The sequence below is a fragment of the Phlebotomus papatasi genome, chromosome 2, assembly GCF_024763615.1.
Source record: "Phlebotomus papatasi isolate M1 chromosome 2, Ppap_2.1, whole genome shotgun sequence".
Taxonomy (NCBI): domain Eukaryota; kingdom Metazoa; phylum Arthropoda; class Insecta; order Diptera; family Psychodidae; genus Phlebotomus; species Phlebotomus papatasi.
The window spans coordinates 54,255,230-54,275,344 of record NC_077223.1 but is presented as its reverse complement, the minus strand read 5'-3'; the positions used below and the strand labels follow the sequence as shown (position 1 = coordinate 54,275,344).

At 37.8% G+C, this 20,115-nt stretch overlaps 2 protein-coding genes across 3 annotated transcripts in view; one reads left to right on the top strand and one right to left on the bottom strand.

Moving 5' to 3' along the window:
- The window catches only part of LOC129801718 (rhodanese domain-containing protein CG4456), an 887,636-nt gene that overhangs the window by 174,798 nt on the left and 692,723 nt on the right, over positions 1 to 20,115 (top strand). The gene's annotated exons all lie outside the window — the stretch shown is intronic.
- LOC129801675 (uncharacterized) lies at positions 253 to 19,514 on the bottom strand. 2 transcript variants are annotated; one of them, XM_055846946.1, is made up of 8 exons: positions 19,077 to 19,514; positions 12,031 to 12,166; positions 11,724 to 11,956; positions 11,510 to 11,664; positions 11,274 to 11,444; positions 10,863 to 11,197; positions 4,190 to 5,404; positions 253 to 976 (listed from the first exon to the last, which is right to left on the bottom strand). In XM_055846946.1, the coding sequence occupies exons 1-8, from the start codon at positions 19,227 to 19,229 to the stop codon at positions 360 to 362; spliced, it is 3,015 nt and encodes a 1,004-aa protein (XP_055702921.1). In that variant the 5' UTR covers positions 19,230 to 19,514; the 3' UTR covers positions 253 to 359. The 2 variants fall into 2 exon arrangements, with proteins under 2 accessions (XP_055702921.1, XP_055702922.1); XM_055846947.1 differs by having other exon boundaries at positions 10,863 to 11,194.

Sequence of the window (20,115 nt, the reverse complement as noted above, 5' to 3'; positions counted from 1 at the left end):
GATTAAGTGGACAATATTTGTGGTGTTTTATTTTCTGGTGATACAATCACCGAAGATTGATAGAGGAGTCATAGGGAGAATTGAGCGATAGCAAAAAGTGACTGATACAAGAAATTTCCTGAAAAGGTTGAGGTGTTTCAGTTTCTGATAGACATTGGACTAGATGAAAACACGAGGAATTTAATTGATTTCACAACTTTTGCCCATTTATCAAAAGGGGAAAAAACCACAAAAAAAATTAGAGAAATGCCATTGTTTTATCTTTCTTTAATTCACTTTTCTCTAGAATTATTGAGAGATAATTACATAGAACACATATTTACAAATAAAACATCGCACTCACTCACAAGACCACCACTTCATCTTCCAGCATTCCCCGTGTTGTTCACTGATGTCGGTGATGCTCCAGCGGACGCTGACGCCGACGCCCCCGCCTGAACGGTCCCCTGGAGCTCTCCCTGTGTCTTGATCTGCTGAATGGGTACGATATTCACCATCCGCGGATTGATTTGCGTAACAAATTGCTGCCCCGAAGTCACTGCCTGACTGCTATTCTTCAGATTGGCATACATAATCCTCTTTCTATCCACATCGATCACCATATTGAGTCCCCCTCTCGACGGCTGAGACTTTATCGTGGCAATCTTCCCATCGGCCGTCGTTGTGAGGTGTCCAATTGTCTGAGCCGTCGAAACATCCGTCTTTAAGCTGCCCATTGAATTTACTTTGATACTTGGGCCACTTGTGGAACCCGGAAGGGCACTAAAGCGCCCCTTTGGCTGCGACACCATCAATTTCTGCGTAGGTGATGTGGTGACAGGGCTAGCGGTATGCATCACCACTTTATTTGTGCCCTGGAAGACGGGCTGGTGCGTTAGAAAAACCTGCGGCTGAGCCTGCGTCAATGTCACTAAACTCTGCTGACTAGTGCCCGAGGACACAGCCTGAAACAGGTTGCTTCTACTCCGCGCCACAACTGCATAGAGATAAATGTGAACGCAACGTATTAGTTATGGGATAATCATCAAGTAATAATAATAATGCTGTGCTGGCACAACATTCCATGGAAGAACTAGGCCTTCCCACAAGGGGATTTCTAGACACGCATTATTTCTTTTTTTCTTGAACGGGATGAGGTTTACAGTCCCATGCTCAGGGAATAAAGTGCAGTGAAGCTCACTGGATGCAATCCGAACACCTTTAACGCCAGAAAAATTCCTGGTGATCTAAAGGGATTCGAACCCGGGATACTTGCATCATAGAGCGAGTGCTCTACCGCTTGACGCATTGAGTATCCTTATAATCATCAAGTTTTGAGTATTATTAAATTTTATTCAATATATTGCGGCCACTGCCGTCTTAACGTTGATTTCAACCTCTGGGACGAAATGATGGAAAATCCCCTTATAGGTTGCATATTTTATAATTTCAAATAATAAGAAAATATTTTATCAAAATCTGGATTGGTCCGTCACTATCATTTTTTGAATGCCCTAAAATATTTGTTTTTTAAAATAAACTTTCCAAAGTAACTGTTTTCATCTAAATTTTTCTAATTGTGATATTTTGTATCTATCGTCCTAAAGTAATAAACGACTCTTTTGTTTTTATCTCGCGTTGCAGCGTTAAGTATAAAAAAGGTAGTATGACTTCCCCACGTTTGTAGAAAGCAAATAGTGGTTTCGGATGAACATTCCACATAACAAATCTGAAGACATTCAAGAAAATGTTCAGGGACATTTGAAAAAAAAAAAATATATATATATATATATATATATATAATAAAATTTGGGTAAGTTTCAGGTGATCTTGTCAAATATTTCGTCCAAAAACAAAACCCAAACTCTCGCCTAAGTTTTTTAGAATAATAAAAGTCAAGTAAAGTAGATATTATAAGTTTACAAAAAATCATAAAATCACTCAGCTAAAAATGAAATATCGCTATTTAAAATAATGATCCAGTAATTTAAAATAAATAGAATCATGTAGAATTCCACATTATCAAATCAAATTGTACCTCAAATAGCAACCAAAACAACTGTTTTTTACTAAAAATTGCCGTAAAACCAGCTTGAATTTCCATGTCAAAAAAGAAAAATTAAATTCTTGGAAAGCTTGAAAAAGTCTGAGATCCTGTTATAAATTAAAAAGGGGTGGCTAGCGTATCAGGCTTTGCTAAGTGATCGAACTCGTGACTCAGATGCTATACCTAAAAAGTACCTTCGCATTTACCGGTTCTCAACCGATTTTTAAATCACTCAAAAGATCCCCCAAAATAATTCAAAGAGTTATAGAATTGATTTTGGGACGAAAATTACTTATCGGCTCATAACCGATTCATTACTGGTTCACAACCGATTTAAACCAGTAATGAATCACTCACACTATTGCCCAAAATACATCTCATAACTGAGGGCTACCCAAAGAGCATTTTCTGACCAACTCGAAAATTTGACAAAATATTTTCGAAATACGCTCGATAGACTCAGAGATTTCGATTTAATTTCGTTGATTTGGCCATGTTTTGCTTATTGGGTAATTTTTGAAAGTCTCACTCGCACCCGCGAGCTCTTTAGTGGCCGAGTGAAATTGACTCGCACACGCCGCAGATTCAAATCCTTCTGTAACTGCTTCTTTAAAACATAAAGTACTCGTTGCACGTACTCCAGAATCTGCGGGGTGTGTGAGTCAATTTCTCTCGGCCACTAAAGAGCTCGCGGGTGCGAGTGAGACTTTCAAAAATTGGCCCTCTGATTTCATATAACTGATTGGAGCCGGTCCGATTTTATCGGAAATTCCAAGACCTTCCCAACGAACATAAACATGACCCCCATTCGGTTAATAATATGCACTCTCTAAAACCTTTTTAACCTTTGACCTTGAAAACCGTTATTAGAAATGATTCAACGGTGGTTACGTTTAAAGACGAAATGTCCGCCTGGGTAATCTCTAAAACATATCCAAAAATGAAAACAATCGTACGACGCGTTTTCAAGCAATCACACACGGCAACTAGGTTCCAGGAACAAGATATCGTCGTTTGCGTCTACCTCTGTCGTATCTACTTTTTTTTGTGTCAGCATTTCACGCAAGAGGGGACGTCTGTATTGTAGCTTGCACCGAATGCAGATACAAAACAAATGCAGGTACGACAGAAGTAGACGCAACCGACGATATCTCAAGCAGTAATGTAAATCTAAGTAGACTTTGCATAATGGAATGGAGCCGTCGATTTTTTTATGTCTTAGCTTAGAGGTTGCCTAGGCAGACATTTCGTTTGTAATACGAAAATATCGTTTAATCATTAGATTACTAATAACGGTTTTTCAAGGTCAAAGGTTAACAAGGCTCTAGTCTAGAGACCGTATTTCTCAACCGAATGAGGTCAAATTTGGACTTGTTGGAAAAGTCTTAAAATTTCTAAAGACTGAACCGGTTTCAATCAGTTGTGAACCGATAAGTAAATTTTGTCCTGAAGTCAGTTCTATTAATCCTAAGCAAATTTGGGCGATCTTTTGAGTAATTTAGGAATTGGTTCAAATCGGTTATTAACCACTAAGTCCGAGTTCGAGCATTTCGCAAAATATTGGATGCTTTGTAACCTGTGACTTTTAAAAGTTTTAACAAATTTGTGGTATTTTGGTTCGTTTAATTTATTTACTGGTTTAAGAAAGGCAGAAAAGGCAACCTGGAAACGTATAACCCTAATAATTTTTTTTCCCGCGCTTTCTGACACTTTTCAGCCCGAAAGATTAATTTTAATATAATATAAAAAATTCTATAAGAAAAAATACTTTAAAATTTGAGTGTTTGGTAAGTTGCAAATTCCATAAAAAAAATTGGACATTTTAACGGTCTTCTTAAAACTTCTATTTTTGGTGAAAGAAAAACATGTTTTTTAAACAAAAATTAATCACTTCTTCCAAAGGCAAAACACTATTTTTAATAAATTTCATTTAATTTTCTGACAAAATAATTTCCGTGTTTTAGAAAATAAAATATCTCAAAAATTTTTTAAATAAGAACAATATTTAAAAACCAGAAAATATTGTGAAGATATCATTTGAAAAAATATACGAATTGAAAAATCGCAAAAAAGGTTAGACGAAGATTTTGGTATTATGCAATTTTGAGGGCGCTTTTGATAAATCAACATTATTTTAAAAAAAAATCACAGAGAAAAACTCACCATTCTTGTTGTCATTGGAGCCATTGAGGACACTCCTGGAGGGCGTCGAGAGTCCCAGGACGATTCCTTGTGCCTCTGAAACTCCCGCGGATGATGTTGATGCCCCAGCGGCGGCTGCTGCTGCTGCTGCTGCTGCAGCTGCCTGGGACTCAATCTGGTAGGCCACGAGAGGAACATCATCACTGTCATTGGATGTGTCTGCGATATTTTCACTTTCCATCCTCTCAGTGGACGCTCTCCTGGATGTCCTTGTGCTGCTCTGTAGGGCTTTACTGGGTGACGCTTCAGACTTGTGACTTCCTGAGGCATCTGCCACAGTAAACTTGGAGCATCCGATACTGACATCTGGCTGGGTATCTGAGGTTGTGTCATCGTGGAGGCTGGTGGTGAAATCACTGTCTAAATTGAGATCACTAGAACTTATAAGATCATCTAGGGTGAAGGGTGTGGGGTAGAAGATGTTGTCCGAGAGAAGAAAATCACACGTAAGACTCCTATCTTCAATCGCTTGAATCTCCAAATGGACATCTCTGTCCTCAAGGAGTTCCGGAACTGGGGATGGTGAATGTGACACTATCGCAGGACGTTTTGGTCGATAGCACGACAGAGATTCCCGCGTAAAATCACCTTTTCTTAACATTTCGCGCACATTTTGTGGCACAATGTCTTCATAGTCCTCCATATCCTGCTCACACCAATCCACACAATCATCTCGTAGTGGACTCACACTATTCGGCACTGTCTCATTGTCTGACTTCAATACTGTCACCTCACTACCTTCACCGTTGCACACACCTTCCCCTCGACCCTCCACGTCCTCCAGCTTTACAACAATCGGCTGTTCGGCTTCTTTTTGTGCCTTCCAACTGTCGAAAATTGTATAATCCAACTTAGACCACACATCGTCCACATCAGTGGACAACCGATCAATCACTATCCTCCCTCCTCGACCAACACGTCTCCGCACAAAACTCCGTTCGTTATCACTCACGGAGCCTAGCGTAAACTTACACCGATAGCTGGGACAGGTATTTCTCGCACGCGACACTCGCGACCACGCTCCCACCCCACTGTGAATTGGCTTTTTGTATTGACAGTTCAGGTTCCGTCGGAAGGCATACGTGCCCTCATCCTCCGACATTTCCCCAGCTCCGCCCTGTGACAGACTGTAAAGCAAATCATCCTCCTCCGACGACACCACAGAATCTCCGCCACCTGGAGAGAGAAATTGAATTGGGATTTATTACCTTAATATCGTTATGGTTTTACGATTTAAGACTTAAACCGTTTTTGTACTGAGGTTTAGCCCAGCATCCAAAGGTATTGAATTTCTAAACAAAATGCAACTCCAGAGGGCTAATTTTAGAAAGTCTCACTCGCACCCGCGAGCTCTTTAGTGGCCGGGAGAAATTGACTCGCACACGCCGCAGATTCAAATCCTTCTGTAACTGCTTCTTTAAAACATAAAGTACTCGTTGCACGTACTCCAGAATCTGCGGGGTGTGCGAGTCAATTTCTCTCGGCCACTAAAGAGCTCGCGGGTGCGAGTGAGACTTTCAAAAATTGGCCCTCAGCATTATTTTTTAAATCAAATGCAATATCATGGATTTTTTACGACTAATAATGGTCCTAATTAAAAAAAAAAACACATATCCTAAGAAGTTATAGCAATTAAGCCATAACGAGAAGATAAACCTCAGCTCTGAAGCTTATATTATACTGGTTTTCTGATTCAAATCTAAAGGCCTTGACGGACTTGAGGATTAGCCGAGAGACGGCTTAGTATAATTATATTCCAAATCGATGGCAGCCAAAATCCCGAATTTTCAAAATCCTGAAAGGGATGAAATTATATGGAGGAAAATGTTTAGAATAATTTCCTAAGGCACAGAAGATTTCTCTTTGCCTCTAGCAAGCGCGGGTGCAATCGTGGGAGTAGCTGTAACACTCAGGATTTCGGGATTTTGGCTTTCGGAATTTTGGCCCATTCGGGATTTCGGCTTTCGGGATTTTGGCTCATTCGTAATTCTGGCTTTCGAGATTTTGACTTTCGGCATTTTTGAATAACTTTCGGACTTTTGAAATCCTGAAATCTCAAGATTTCGACTGATTTTAAGATCAGGCCTAATTCTGGAATTAGAGTATGTAGGGGAGACTGGGGCAAAAAGTCACAAAGCGAAAATTTGAAAATTAAATATCTACCAAGATAAAAAAGATAGCGGCTTATTTTTTTTCCATAGATAGCCTCTATAGATATTCTTCAATGTCGTATTCTTAGAATTTGAACAAGGAATTTAGAAAATAAAATATATTGAAATTTTTAGCCCTATTTTTGAATTATTTTAGCGCCTCGAGTGGGTCAGTGGATAGTGCAGTGGCTCTGTGACTGCGAGGTCGTGGGTTCGGAGCTGAGCGGCAGCAGAAAAAGATTTCTCATGCCATATCGGCTTCGAATTCGTCCAGTGAATGAATGAATAGTAATGTCAATGGTGCATATTGGCAAAAAAGTGAACCGCCTAAAAACAATAGAGGCTGGTACGAAAACGAGTTTCGACATGAAAGTGGTACTTCAGTCGATACAAGTATTCGCTGTCACTGATCCCAAACACACACCGAGAAGGGATGCCGTGGCTATATGGACCCGAGTGAGTCCGACAGCCTTACATAAAACAGAAGAAGAAGAAGAAGGGATGCCGTGATATAGTACCGGCACTGATTGTCCACACAGAGCTGCGATATAGAGCGGCTACCCGTATGGATGCATCGGAATATCCGAAATGGAGAACTGACCCCTGGCAAAATCTTATCTTTGAATTATTTTCCTTACAGCAGATACAGTAGAGTCTCGCTATAGGCCATCGCTCTATAGTCCACAATTTATCGACCGTTGATTTCAAAACACTGATTTTAAGTTAGGTTATGTTTTTTAGTATGCGACATGCATAATTATTTTAATATTTTTGGCAAACTTTATTAAGTAGTTGTGATAATTGTGATCCACAATGAAGAGAGCAAGGACAAGTACCACAATCGCAAAGAAAGTGGAAGCCGCCGAGCAATTTCAATACTAAAAGTCGTTGATAATTTTAAAAAATTACATGGACTATAGTGCGACCCAAGTGTCAAATTTGAAACCAAATATGGACTATAGCGAGACTCTACTGTATAAATTTTTACGTATTTATTTTCCAAAATTGAATATTTCCTAAACGATAAGGATACTCTGAATATGAAGCCGCTATCTATTTTAGAATTTTACAAAGATTCTTTTCTCCAGAAATCCTTTTATTAAAAGCGATCACTTTGGGTAAAAAGTACAGTAGACTCTTGCTTATCCGTGAGAGCGGGACCAAAATGTCATACGGATTTTGAGAGTGATACCCATTAAATTGTTTGAAATCCAACGATTTTTTTGTTTACATTGAAAATTTATGGAGTGAATCCTGACCTGACTGAATCCGACAGTCTCTCTAAACATGCGTACTGTCCAAAAACGTTACAGTGAGTAAGAATTACTGTAGATATAGCACATTTGCTTAACAAAAAAAAAAACCAAAACGGGAACAATATGTGTCATCAAAATTTTGAAAATTCAACTGTCTCACGGATTTTTTTGTCACACGGAAAAAAAGTCCACGGATAAGCGAGACTCTACTGTAACAAAAGGTATGGAGCAAAAAGTAACGAAAACCACAGCTATTTTTGAAGTCTCACGGCGAAAAGAAACGTCATTGCCATGTCTCGCCATTATTGTTATTTGTATTGGTCAAACGATTTGCAGTCTCTTGTGTGTTTTTTTTCTAAAATAGCTTAAAAGCGTTTTTCTCGTTCAAATAGAGAAAACTTTGTTTTACAAAGGTGTAGAGGAAAAATTTCCTATGAAAATATGTCATCTAGATATTCTGTTTAATTTACTGAAGCTCGTAATAAAGCGAATCAAAATGTGATAATATCTCATGCGTCATACTATTTGCCCCAGCATTATTGAGAACAGTCACAAATTTAGAAAACGGCTCGATAAATGTATTCCCTTACAAACTAAAGGAAAATGACTTTCACAAAATTGTAGAGCGGTAAATTTCTTATAAAACTGCACTAATTAGAAATTTCTGGGGTGCTCTGGTAACTTGTAAGAAAATAAAATATCCGTTTTGTGACTCTTTGCCCCAGTCTCCACTCTCCACTACTGAATAAAAATTAGTTTCGAATCACGAAATCGTAACGTAAAGTGCTGCAATTTTGAAATCTCGAATCTAAATTAGGCTTTTCAGGATCCAAAGATATTCGGGAGCACGGGATTTAATGTTCCCGAAATTTCGGTACACAGAAAAGTTCAGTCTTGGGATTTTAGGTCCTGGGATATTTAGAGTCTGCACTCAATGGGTCAAGTGGTAGAGCACTCACTCTATGATGCAAATGTCCCAGGTTCTAATCCCCTTTAGGTCACCAGGAATTTTTCTGGTGTTAAATGTGTTCGAATTGTATCCAGTGAGCTTCACTGCACTTGATTCCACGGTACATGAGACTGACAACCTCATCCCGTATAAGAAAACCAGTGATAAGCCCAGATAAGCTTATGGTAGCTGAGTGAGATTCTTTACAGGTGACCTCGAAATGTGTGCAACTCGGGGTGCTTGCAACTCGGAATGCGTGAAAATTCGATTGTGAGTTGAATTTTGGGGGTAAAGAATCGCGTCGAGTAAACTGTTCTCGGCAGTCGAAATGGATGAAATTGGCTCGACGCGTTTCTTTACCCCCAAAATTCAACTCACAATCGAATTTTCACGCATTCCGAGTTGCACGCATTTCGAGATCATCTGTAAAGAATCTCAGCTACCATAAGCTTATCTGGGCTTATCACTGGTCATTTTCTATTTTAAATAGTCTGAGTGGGGAAGACCAACAAAAGAAAAAAAAAGTTCATTGAAATAGGTTAATAAAGGGTTAATAATTTCATCGAAATTCCTTTATAAATACAGAAAATGCAGTCCGGTCAACACATTTTTGATTATAGCTCGGGTCAGAGAACATCAAGGGAGGAGTGCGACCCACCGTTGGAAAGGCCTCGACCCCAGCTACAACATATTAAATTTTAAAGAAAAAGCATCGGCTAGTTTTCGAAATATTCAAAATCGCTTAATCGAAAATCGATTTTTCGATTAATCGGACCTTCGATTAAGTCGGATAAAATTGGGGTGTCACAAGGGTTGTAGTGCTCCACGAGAGCTTTCCAAAATACCAAATTTTTTTGCATTCCGATAATTAGAACCGGAGATATGTCTATTCAAAAATTCAATTTTTGACCCCCTCTAACTAAGGTCAGGGGGGTCGGAAGGGGTGAAGTTTAGTATCGATCGAAATTTGAGATCGATTGATGCCATAGGGGCTGAGTTATTGAAAAAACAAAATTTGGGCGTGTTCCAAAATGGCGTTAGGGGGTGGGGGTGGGGGGTGGATTTAACATCATCAACTTCTAGCGGCCCAATGACTTTTAACCTTTGCCGAAAACCGCTTGTCGATATGTCTTTCCGTTCTCCCTCCAGAAGTCGAAATGTAACGGACGGGACGTGACGGGACGTCCACGAAAATCGATTTTTGGCGCACATGATTTTCGTGATCTATGAGTGTCAAAACGTGTACATCCAAAATTTGGGCCCGATCTGACGAGGTCGGATTTCACCTGTGACCACAAAAGCTGAGATTGTAAAGAATCTCAGCTAAAAATAATAATGGATGTTCCGAACTTCCATTGCGGGACGCCTAAGTTCCTCTATAGAATGTTGCCACCATTATTATTATTACGATATTTATTTAGAGTCTCGAATTTTTCATGGTTTTGAGAAGAATTTATAATTTTTGAAAATTTTATTTTAATTTTCAGTTTTTTTTTATATTCTCAAGAATTCTTTTTAAAATCTTAAAGTAACTGCTCCAAATTTCGGCATAGTTGCATACAAATGCCAAAGTGATAAGTTTGAAATGTTATATTTTTTAATACAAATTGATTTTTTTTTGTTACTTCTTTTTAAGGAGTGTTGCTTGGAAGATTATAGATAATTTATCGTCTTTGTACTCTCTAAAATTATTCTTAATACATTTTAAAATTAATAAAAATGTAGGCATAACTTTGGGTACTATTCCGGCCACCTTGTTTCTCAGAGTTGCCTTTCCGGAATTCTTCCAGTCTTTTTCACATCATCTCGTTCATTGAAACGACATTTTCGTTTTTTTGGCATTGTATAATCTCTAGAGTATGCAAAAACTAAAAATGCATGAAAATGTGAGGGCGAAATAAGTGGCCGAAATTGCAAGCTGGCCGAAATTTGGTCCAGTACTTACCACAAAGGTAAAGTGCTGGTTTCACTAAATGTTAAAAAATATGTTATAAAAAGGGGAGGTATTATATGACAAAGGTAGTTCCGAATATATTCAAATGAGTGAATGAGGCCATTTACACAGTCGCATTGGATTGATATTGAATTATCCAAAAATTGGATTTTAGCACAGTTCAATCTCAATCCAATGCAGTGATGTAAATGGCTTCAATAATTGAGTGTTTAGAGCGTCTGGACTGGAAATCTCTGGACGGAATAATAGCCTACACCCCTAAACCTGTAGCTCTTCTGAATTTTGATTTAAATCACAAGCTGTAAAAGAAGAACTATTGACCAACCTGGAATTAAGTTTGCTGCGCTGGACGTTCCTATCGAGCTGCTACCCTGAGCACTACGTGGAATGTATTTATGTTTCCTCTTCTTGTACTGTCTCTTCTCCTTGCGCGACGATCCACTGCTATTGGCCACCAGATTAAGCCCCATATCCATGTCACCCTTAACTCCTCCGAACATCTGTGAGTGGTGATGGTGGTGATGATGATGATGGCCAGAATACTGAGCTGAATAGCTCATATTGTTCGAATTCGGCCACATGGACGTCGTCGACGCGGACGAATGCGATCCGGCTAAGTGTGAGTATTGATTGCCTAGGAGTGGAGCGAAAGCAGATCTGCTATAGGGATAAAAAAAAACATATATTGTTAGAATATCCTTGGAAATAAAAATCCAAAAAGACAAAAATTAAATACTTGGCATTTTTGGAAGCATTTGATGAATATTCCGCCAAAAGATGTCCACTGAAATCCCGAACTTGGTATCTCTTCTCAAATACCTCAATGCTCAAGTGCAGATGCTCTCGCTTTGCCTTCTCACGCCTCTTGATCATCTCCAGAAGGGTGACTGCTCGACTGAGGTCTCGTCTACAAGGTTTTACCAATAATTCAGTTTATATTTTCCCTAAGAAAGATAACCAGAAAAAATGTACCTCAATTTGAGCATTTTCTCGTAAGAAGCCTCGTCATTCTTGCGATTCTTCCGCGTTTGCATCTTTTCAGTTCGCCTTCTAAATGCCAAATAGGGATTATTGGCTGTCTGTCCGCCCCGATTCTCCGTCTTCACAGAGAGTATCAGAGGATGTTGCTGAAAAAAAAGAAATTATCTCAGAATTTCTAAAGTCATTATCTTAGTTTAATCCTTACCGTTTTAAGTCGCTTATTGAGCCAATAATCGTACACTGCAATACTGATTTCGTCATCCTGCTTAAGTAGAGCCTTCGCCTCATTCAGCGTAATGACAGTCTGCCCGGAACTCTTCTCCAGACGATCCATCATCTGCTCAAACTTGTATGGATTCAGGTCCAACCGTGAATTAACCCACACTTCATCCCCGCTGTCCATATCATAGTCCGGGATATCCTGCTCCATGCTGATGGCTAAAAAAAAACGGTCCCAAGAAACCGCAGTCAGATAGTTCTTACGGAAGGGATAGACCAAAGACATTGCTTACGCTGCATGTGAATCAACTGGCGCGGCATTTTGTAATCCTTGGGATAGTTCCTGTCATAGAACTCAGGATCGGTCTGAAAAACCTCAGGTGTTGGGATGATGAGGCCAGTGCAGATGGCACGTTGCAAATGATGCTCCTACGGATAGCCCCAAAGAAATGTCATTTTTTTAACAAGATAACAAAGATTACATTATTGTTTACACAAAAGACGAAATGTAATTTTTTACCTCTTACCAATTTCTGTTAAATTTTGTTGCGAAATAATTGAATTTGAATTAGTTTTATGAGTAAAATAATTTTAACTATTTTACGATGAAGGTATATTTTTTTATAATTTAGATCATATTAAATTTTTATTTATTTTATTATAATATTTGACTTTTGAGACACAAATCTCTTGAAAGCATAGTGTGGTAAAAAGAGAGTAACGAGCGTCCACCGCCGTCTTAGCATTGGTGACCAACCTCCAGAGCAAAACGGTGGAAAAGCTCTTTCACAGGTTGTGTAAGCCAGGAGCAACACATTAAGTGCGCAGCGTGCGCGTTATAATAATTGCGCATGTGAAAAGAAAGAGAAAAAAAGGTTCAAGACGCCAAAAAGGCTCGAATAAGCTGCTGCCTTTTCTCTCTGGGCAACTTAACCCTCTAACGGTGTTTTCTTTAATATCCAAAAAAAGTAGTTAAATAATTTTGTCTAGGGTAATTAATGGTCCACTGAACTCAAAAATACCATCCATTCTTCATTATCTCTTTCCGTTTGGGCGCCAGGTGAGAAAAGGTAAAGACCGCCTCCAGGCGGTCATATCCGTTTAAGGCATAAAAAGACTGAAATATTAGGTGAGATTCTTAACAATCTCACCTACTATAATCCTAACAAAATTTCATGTCGTCCGATCGACCTCAAACTTGGCCAAAATGTGTTTCGCCACTTCCTGATCACGAATATATATGTGGCTATTTTACGTTCCCGGCCGGTCGGCCGCTCTTTGGAGCTTAATAGCTCCTAAACTAAAAGAGATATCGACTTGCGGTTTTCGGCAAAGGTTATATATCGGGTGAAAATTGCAACTTGGTGCATTGACTCCCCAGCTCCACCCCTCCTTCCGCCATTTTGGGGTATTCTCAATGGCTCCGCCCTATGGCAGCGATCGGATTCAAATTTTGATGTTATAGCTGGACTTTAGAGCTTTCGATCAATACCAAACTTAAGGTCCCCCGACCCCCCTGACCCGAGCTATAAGGGGTCAAAGTTCGAACATTGACCGGCCTCTATCTCCGGTTCTAATTAACATAGCGACCTAAATTTTACCTTTTTGGTTTCGTCTCGATGAGCACTTTCAGATGAAAGTTCAAAAAGTCACCACAGGTGGTGCTGCGATAGCGTCAAAATTCATCGAAATTCAAAGTCATTTTTCTCAAAAACGTCATTGTGCAAGTTAATGAAATTTTAGTATGTTGTAGTCCAGTCTAGGACGTTTCCAAAATGGTGCAAATGTGCGCTGTGGTTAAAACAGAACCGGAGATATGAGGGGTCAAAGTTCACGAAATTCAAAAAATCATATCTCCGGTTCTATGTGACCGATTTTGATGAATAAGGGCTTAAACGAAAGATCTCACCAAATGCTACAACTTTCTAGAACATTTGAACTTTGTGGGACCAACACCAGGGGCGCCACAGTCGAAAAACCAATTTCAATATCACATAACCTCAATTATCTCGACTGTCGCTGAACCGATTTTGATGATTACTTCGACATAATTGTAGAGCACATTTGTCTCTACATTTCGTCCATACATCATTTTCCGCTCAGACTACGCTATCACTTCGATTTTGCCGTTTAAGTGTGAAAAAATTGATTTTTCCAATAATAACGGTTTGAAATCACTCAGATGCCAATTTGACTGCCTCTACTCCACAAAGACACTTAAAATATGGTTTTAAATGGAAAGTCCCACAAAATACAACAATTCTTTGATATAGTTGAAGTTCAACAAATGACTACTTGGGGCACTCTGGATGAAAAAACGAGTTAAGAAACAAAAAACCTCGCTTATCTTGGCTCCTGAGTTATCGATTAGATCATGTTCTATAGGAAAATTATAGAGTACATTCTGGTCTACATTTCACCCATATATCACTTTTGTGCCAGTTCATCCAAATCCTTGATATTTTGGTTAAAATACAAAATTTGTATAATTTCACGAATTTGATTCAAGATAACTGAATGGCGACTCACAATTTCAGCTCTAAATCGAATTTGCATGTACTCCGAGTTAGCTCACGTTAAGAATCTCACCTACATAAGCCGGTTAGGATTATCTGTCCCTTTTAATTGAAAAATATTGAACAAATAGTAAAATAAATGAATTTTAAACGTTTTTTTATGGATGAATGTTGTATGATTATCTAAGAAATAATAATTTTTAGGAAAAAAACGTTTATAATTTTTATGTTAATGAAGCTCAATGTGTTTCAATAAGACTGATTTTTACCGAATAGGTCACAGATCAGCCATGAAAACGTCACCTTCTTGTATAATTTGAAGGTCCTTTGAAATACATTGCTCATCTTCTGGGTTTATTTCACGATCTGGGGCATTAAAGGACGAATTACGGAATTCATCATCACTGTTGAAGTCTGCTTCTTTATTAATTTCGCAGAAATCGACCATTTTACTCATTCTGGACAGCCTTCGTGTAGTCTCAATTGTTTTCCATGATTAATTTATTGCAAAATAATAATATATTTTACCAGAATAACCAAAACAAATAAATAAAAAAATCGATAATTTTTGAAAATTTTACCCTTAAACGGATAAGACCGCCCACAGGCGGTCTTCCTTTTTTTCTTCTAAAATTTTTACTTTTAGTTTTTTCACATTTATCAATCGAAATATACAAACTAGAATAACATATCTTTCAGGAAATAAGATTCTTTCTAAAGTTATATTACTTTAAAACAATATTTTTTGCACTTGAAAACGCAAAATGCCGCGAGCGACATTTTGTTGTTTTTTCTCTGACCTGTCACACAAAACTGAAGATTGTATTATATATGTATTTTGCTAAAATACACTGCTCAAGCAGAGACTGTTTAACTAGCCGTTTCATGCTTCAGCAAAATGATTAATTAATCTTTTATGATTAAGTATTGAGAGTTTTATGCACAATTTAACCATTTTATGTTTAAGAAGAGCAAATTTTATACACAACATTGTCTAAATTCAGTATTTTTCGCACCTTTACGGACGTTAGGGACAAAAATAGCTGAAAAATTTAAGAAATTTTTCTGACAAAATCAATGAATGCAAATTTTCACAATTTTAAAAATGTTAATGTGAAGGGCGATTTATAAATAAGGTAAATACCAGTAACAAAAAATATTTCGTGAAACCAATCCTTAATGTAGTCTTGCTATTTACACTCATAGTGGTGGATTTTAAGTGTGTTGTAGTCCGTTTCTGTTATTTATTGATTATTTATTTATTTTTTTTAAGTTATTGACAGTTTGATCCTTTTTAGGTTTTTTATTGGACAGGATTTCGGTCAAAATAGGCCTGTGGCCTAAGACCTGAGCAAAGGGATTTAAGGGGGGGAACAAAAAAAAACCAATCCTTAACTCTTTCGTCTCTTTTGGGACTCTGAGTACCCAAAGCAGCATATGAATGTTTTGTGAAAAACAATGTTTTTTAATTATTCAGAACTGATAAAAATCCCATTCTAGTGGATGATTACATACTATAAGGATGTCCAAATATAAGACATTTTTTGTAGGACCTCAATTAATTCCTGAGCTTAGATATTTTTGATTAAAAAATGGTGAAATTGGCTTGCAGCATATGCTGCGGTCCGGAAAGAGTTAATACCTAATTTTTCCCCAAATGTGCGACTTTTTTCGGAACAAAATATACTGTGTAAAGAAGGACGAATCCACAGAGAAACTAAACGCTTTTTCTGGAAACCGGGACCTGAAACCTTTTTGTTGGTTGGTATTACCTTCTCCAGTCTAAAAAAAATGTTTTTCTCGTAAAAAAGTTTACGCGCAAAAATAGAGCTTGTGCGCAAGAAAAGAAATTGCGCGCAAACAGTGAATCTTGCGCGCAAAAGTCGAAATTTTTTTTTGCGCGTTTTCGCGTGCCAGTTTAAAATTTCGTCTGAAAAACTGGTGGCAATTAGTACCCCGAAAGTGGCTATATCTATCCAGGCCGAGGTACATGTAGCCAATGTGTCGTAATTTTTTTTGTGATCCCCTATAGAAAAAGCCAACGGTTTTAGAGCTTTTAACTACACTTTCATATAGCCAATATCCTAATACTACTTATCAAAATAAATATATTAAACAAACCTTATCATATTTTGACAAATCATGCGCGAAAAAAATGCCTCATTTGCTGGCTAAAAGTACCCCGGTCTCTCCTAAATGGGATTTAAAAAAGAGGCTCAAGTGAAAACGGATTGAAAGAATTTGATATAAAATGCCTACTAATGGGAGCTCATTTATAAAATGATTTTTGAAATGCTCCTAAATGTATGTAAATACATTTCTTATGAGTCGTTGGCGCTGAAAATATACTCAATACCGGTATTATGCACATTTTTGGGACCGAAAAAACGCGCGAAATGGCATTACGCATCGAGAAAATTTGCATACCCGCAGGGGCTTTCTTTTGATTACATCGGCCGTAGAACGAATTTCGCGCGGAATAAAAGTAGTTCAAACAAAAAGATTCAACTGTTTAATAGAAATTCATACACAAACAGTACTTTTTGGCCAGAGTTCTTCAATAAATGGTTAGAATATTAAAAAAATTACCTTAATAAAAGAAATTAAAATTTTATTCTGAAAAAGTAGCAATTTTTTTCGCAACATAGTATACATTCAGGCGTAGTTCAAAAATGATTTCATATATTGACTCCCAATGGTAGGCAAACTTGCATAATTGTATGTGCATAATTCCGTCATGTGCATAATCCCGAAGAGCTTAATGCCGGGACTGAGTGTAGGCTGAAAAATTGGCGCTGAAAATTTTTGCATACATCACGGCGTTTCCGAAACTTATTCCACAGACCTCTCCTGTGGGTATGCAATTTTTCTGTGTCACTGGAGTGAATTCGCGTGCATTTTTTCGGTCCCGAGAATTCCTTTGAAAGTGTAATTCACTGTATTACTATTATGTATTTCTACCCTCGACAGGCGGGTATCTTTCTCACGTCATTGAAAAACTTAAGTAACTAAAAATCTTCTCACCTATGGGATGCTTGTACTCGAATTCGGATGCCATTTAGGTTAGTAGGATTTTTTCTTGAACGGAAGATGATCGAACCGAATTTAGAGTGAATCTATATCAATCGACTTGTGTTAAAACAAAATGCATGTCTAAAAATCTTGTTTATGAATAGAACTAAACGCCGACTAAATCCTGCACTTTATTCGCCTTATATTTCAATATCAATTTCAAATGAATCCTACTAGTATTTTTAAGCAAATACCATAATGAAGAGAAGGGCTAAATGTATTAGTACAGTAGATTATTTTAAATTCGGACATTTGGGACCGACATTTCACATGAACTAGAGAGAAAATCGGGCGTCAACTCTTTGAAATGCCACGATCTTTTGTATATATATATATATATATATATATATATATATATATATATATATATATATACTCATATTTATTGTAAACTTCAAGGTAAGTTTTATGAAAACCCCTTAATAGTGTAAAGCACATCATAACTAAGAAAACCTGGCAATTTTAAGCATACTATCTCTCAATTGGGCATTTATAGTAAAATGTCATACGAATTATCGATATGTTTGTTCGTGAAAGTCATTATAAATTCCACAAAAATCGCTCAATTATAAATAATATCCATAAAATAAGAGAAAACCAGCAGAATTTGAGCAAATTTGCTTTTTTCCCCAACTGAGAAAGAGCCCAATTGAGTGAGAATCTACTCACTGAGAGAAATCCGGAAAAGTTAAAATAACATTCCGGAAATGTTAATTTTACCCTGCAGTATTGATCCAAAATCGGTGTAAATATTACCCTTTTTAGGTGTATTAGGGGTTAAAATAAACTTTTTTCATGTTAATTTTACCCTTAAATATGTGTAACATTAACATTAAAAAAATGTTGATATATTTTTACACCTAAAAAGTGTTAAAGTTCTAAAGAAAAGAAGTTAATCGCACCCTCTTTTTTTTCTCTCAGTGATTTCCTTAATTTCATTATCATCAAACTTTAATCAAAAGACAAAAAACTCTTTTTTTTAATTTAATTGCTGCCGAATTAAAACGCAGCCCATCTCAAAAGAATTGAATTAACGAGAGTCCCACTGTAATGTTAAACATTTTATTGTGGACACCATGTCCCCTTCGTTTCAATAATTCCGATAATTTTATTTATTTGTTATAAAAATAGATTCATATCAATCTAGCCAGGTAAGCTCTAAAAAGTTTTTTTTAAACTTACAAATTTTTGTTCTATTTGAATTATCCACACTGCCCAGCGGACACCAAGTGCTAAGCGATTTCAATTCAGCTAAAAACATAGTATTTTCAGCTGAATTCTGCTAATTTTAAACCGCCACTCACGAGGCAGTGCCATTTCCATATATTTGGTTAGCACTTTTTGTGCAAGAACTACTGACAGATCAGCATATTTTTGCTGGTCAATTCAGCAAAAATATACTGAAAATGCTGCTTTTTTCAGCTAACTTTGCTCGCTGGGTGGGAAAAAATTCTTTAAAAAAAAACCGTAAACAAATAATCATTGAATTGGAATTGTTTACATTAATTTTGAATTGTTGACGCAACTACTCTTGGGCATTGTTTACGCGTCACAGCACAAGCTTTGAACGTCCTTTCTTGACGCCAGAGTACCATTCATCTCTGGCGCGCTCTTCCGTCCCTCTGCCCTTCTCGCTCCCTCATCCGGAGCATAATGTTCTGGCAGCGAGAGAGCAGCATATTGTATGCTTTCAAGGGACGAATGTATGGGTGCGAGATGTGTGTCTAAAATGGCGTAGAGGCTCAACTTACAGACTCCTCTTCCTTTTCCATGCCGCTGGGCATCTGGGGCACAGCCCTGTTGATGGCCGAGTACTCTGGCAGGTCGGGCAGCTCCTCCGCCAGGTGGATCGGGAGGGGCTTCGAGGGGTCCAGAGCCCTCGCCCGGAAAGACAGCTTTGACATTTTCTTTCCGTTTTCTGTGTGTGTGAACAACCAAGTGTGGTGGAGATATAAACTCCACAATGCGTCTTTCGCACCACTTTTCCCACTACCCGCTATTGCGCCATTTCACCGAGGACACTTGGGGCATCCATTGAGACATGTATCGCACGGGAAAATGCACTTCTTGAGTGGTTTTTTCGATAAAATACAAATGGATTTTTACAACTTTGACCTGTCAAAATGTTTGCGACTGTCACTGAACGATCGGGGTGTGCACTGTTTCCAGTACCTACCAATGTGACTCACTGGCGCCACTCATCACAAAGGAGAACACGTTTTAACAAAATACCCGGCTGACCAACCATTTATATATTTATATTTCCAACTTTTAGCTTTATGATAATGAGTTTTATTAGCTGTCGTGGGTTTTGATTCTTAAAACCTTAATCTGACTCACCCGGCGGGACCAAACTACGTATAAATTGTGTACATATATACGTTGTACGAATACTCAGTATCATCATGTACGCCCATACTTTTTACTCAGTACTATTTGCACCAAATTAGACCCGAAGTGTGCTTTGTGTGAGTGGTTCCGTGTGAAGTATTATCCCTTACAGAGTAAATACGTAGTACTATGTTCATATTTGAGGAATTCTACTGTATTTTTTCTGTTTTTTAAACAGCCAACTTTCTCTATTCCCCACGTAAAATGAAATTGTACGAAAATCATAGTAAACATTTCAATGGACAAAAAACTCTCAAAAAATTGTTGTTTAAAAATTACAGAAAATTTTCCAGATATAAAATAGAAAGTATTTATTAAAGAAAACCCGTACTGATATTTACAGTAGAGTCTCGCTATAGGCCTTCGCTCTATAGTCCACAATTTATCGACCGTTGATTT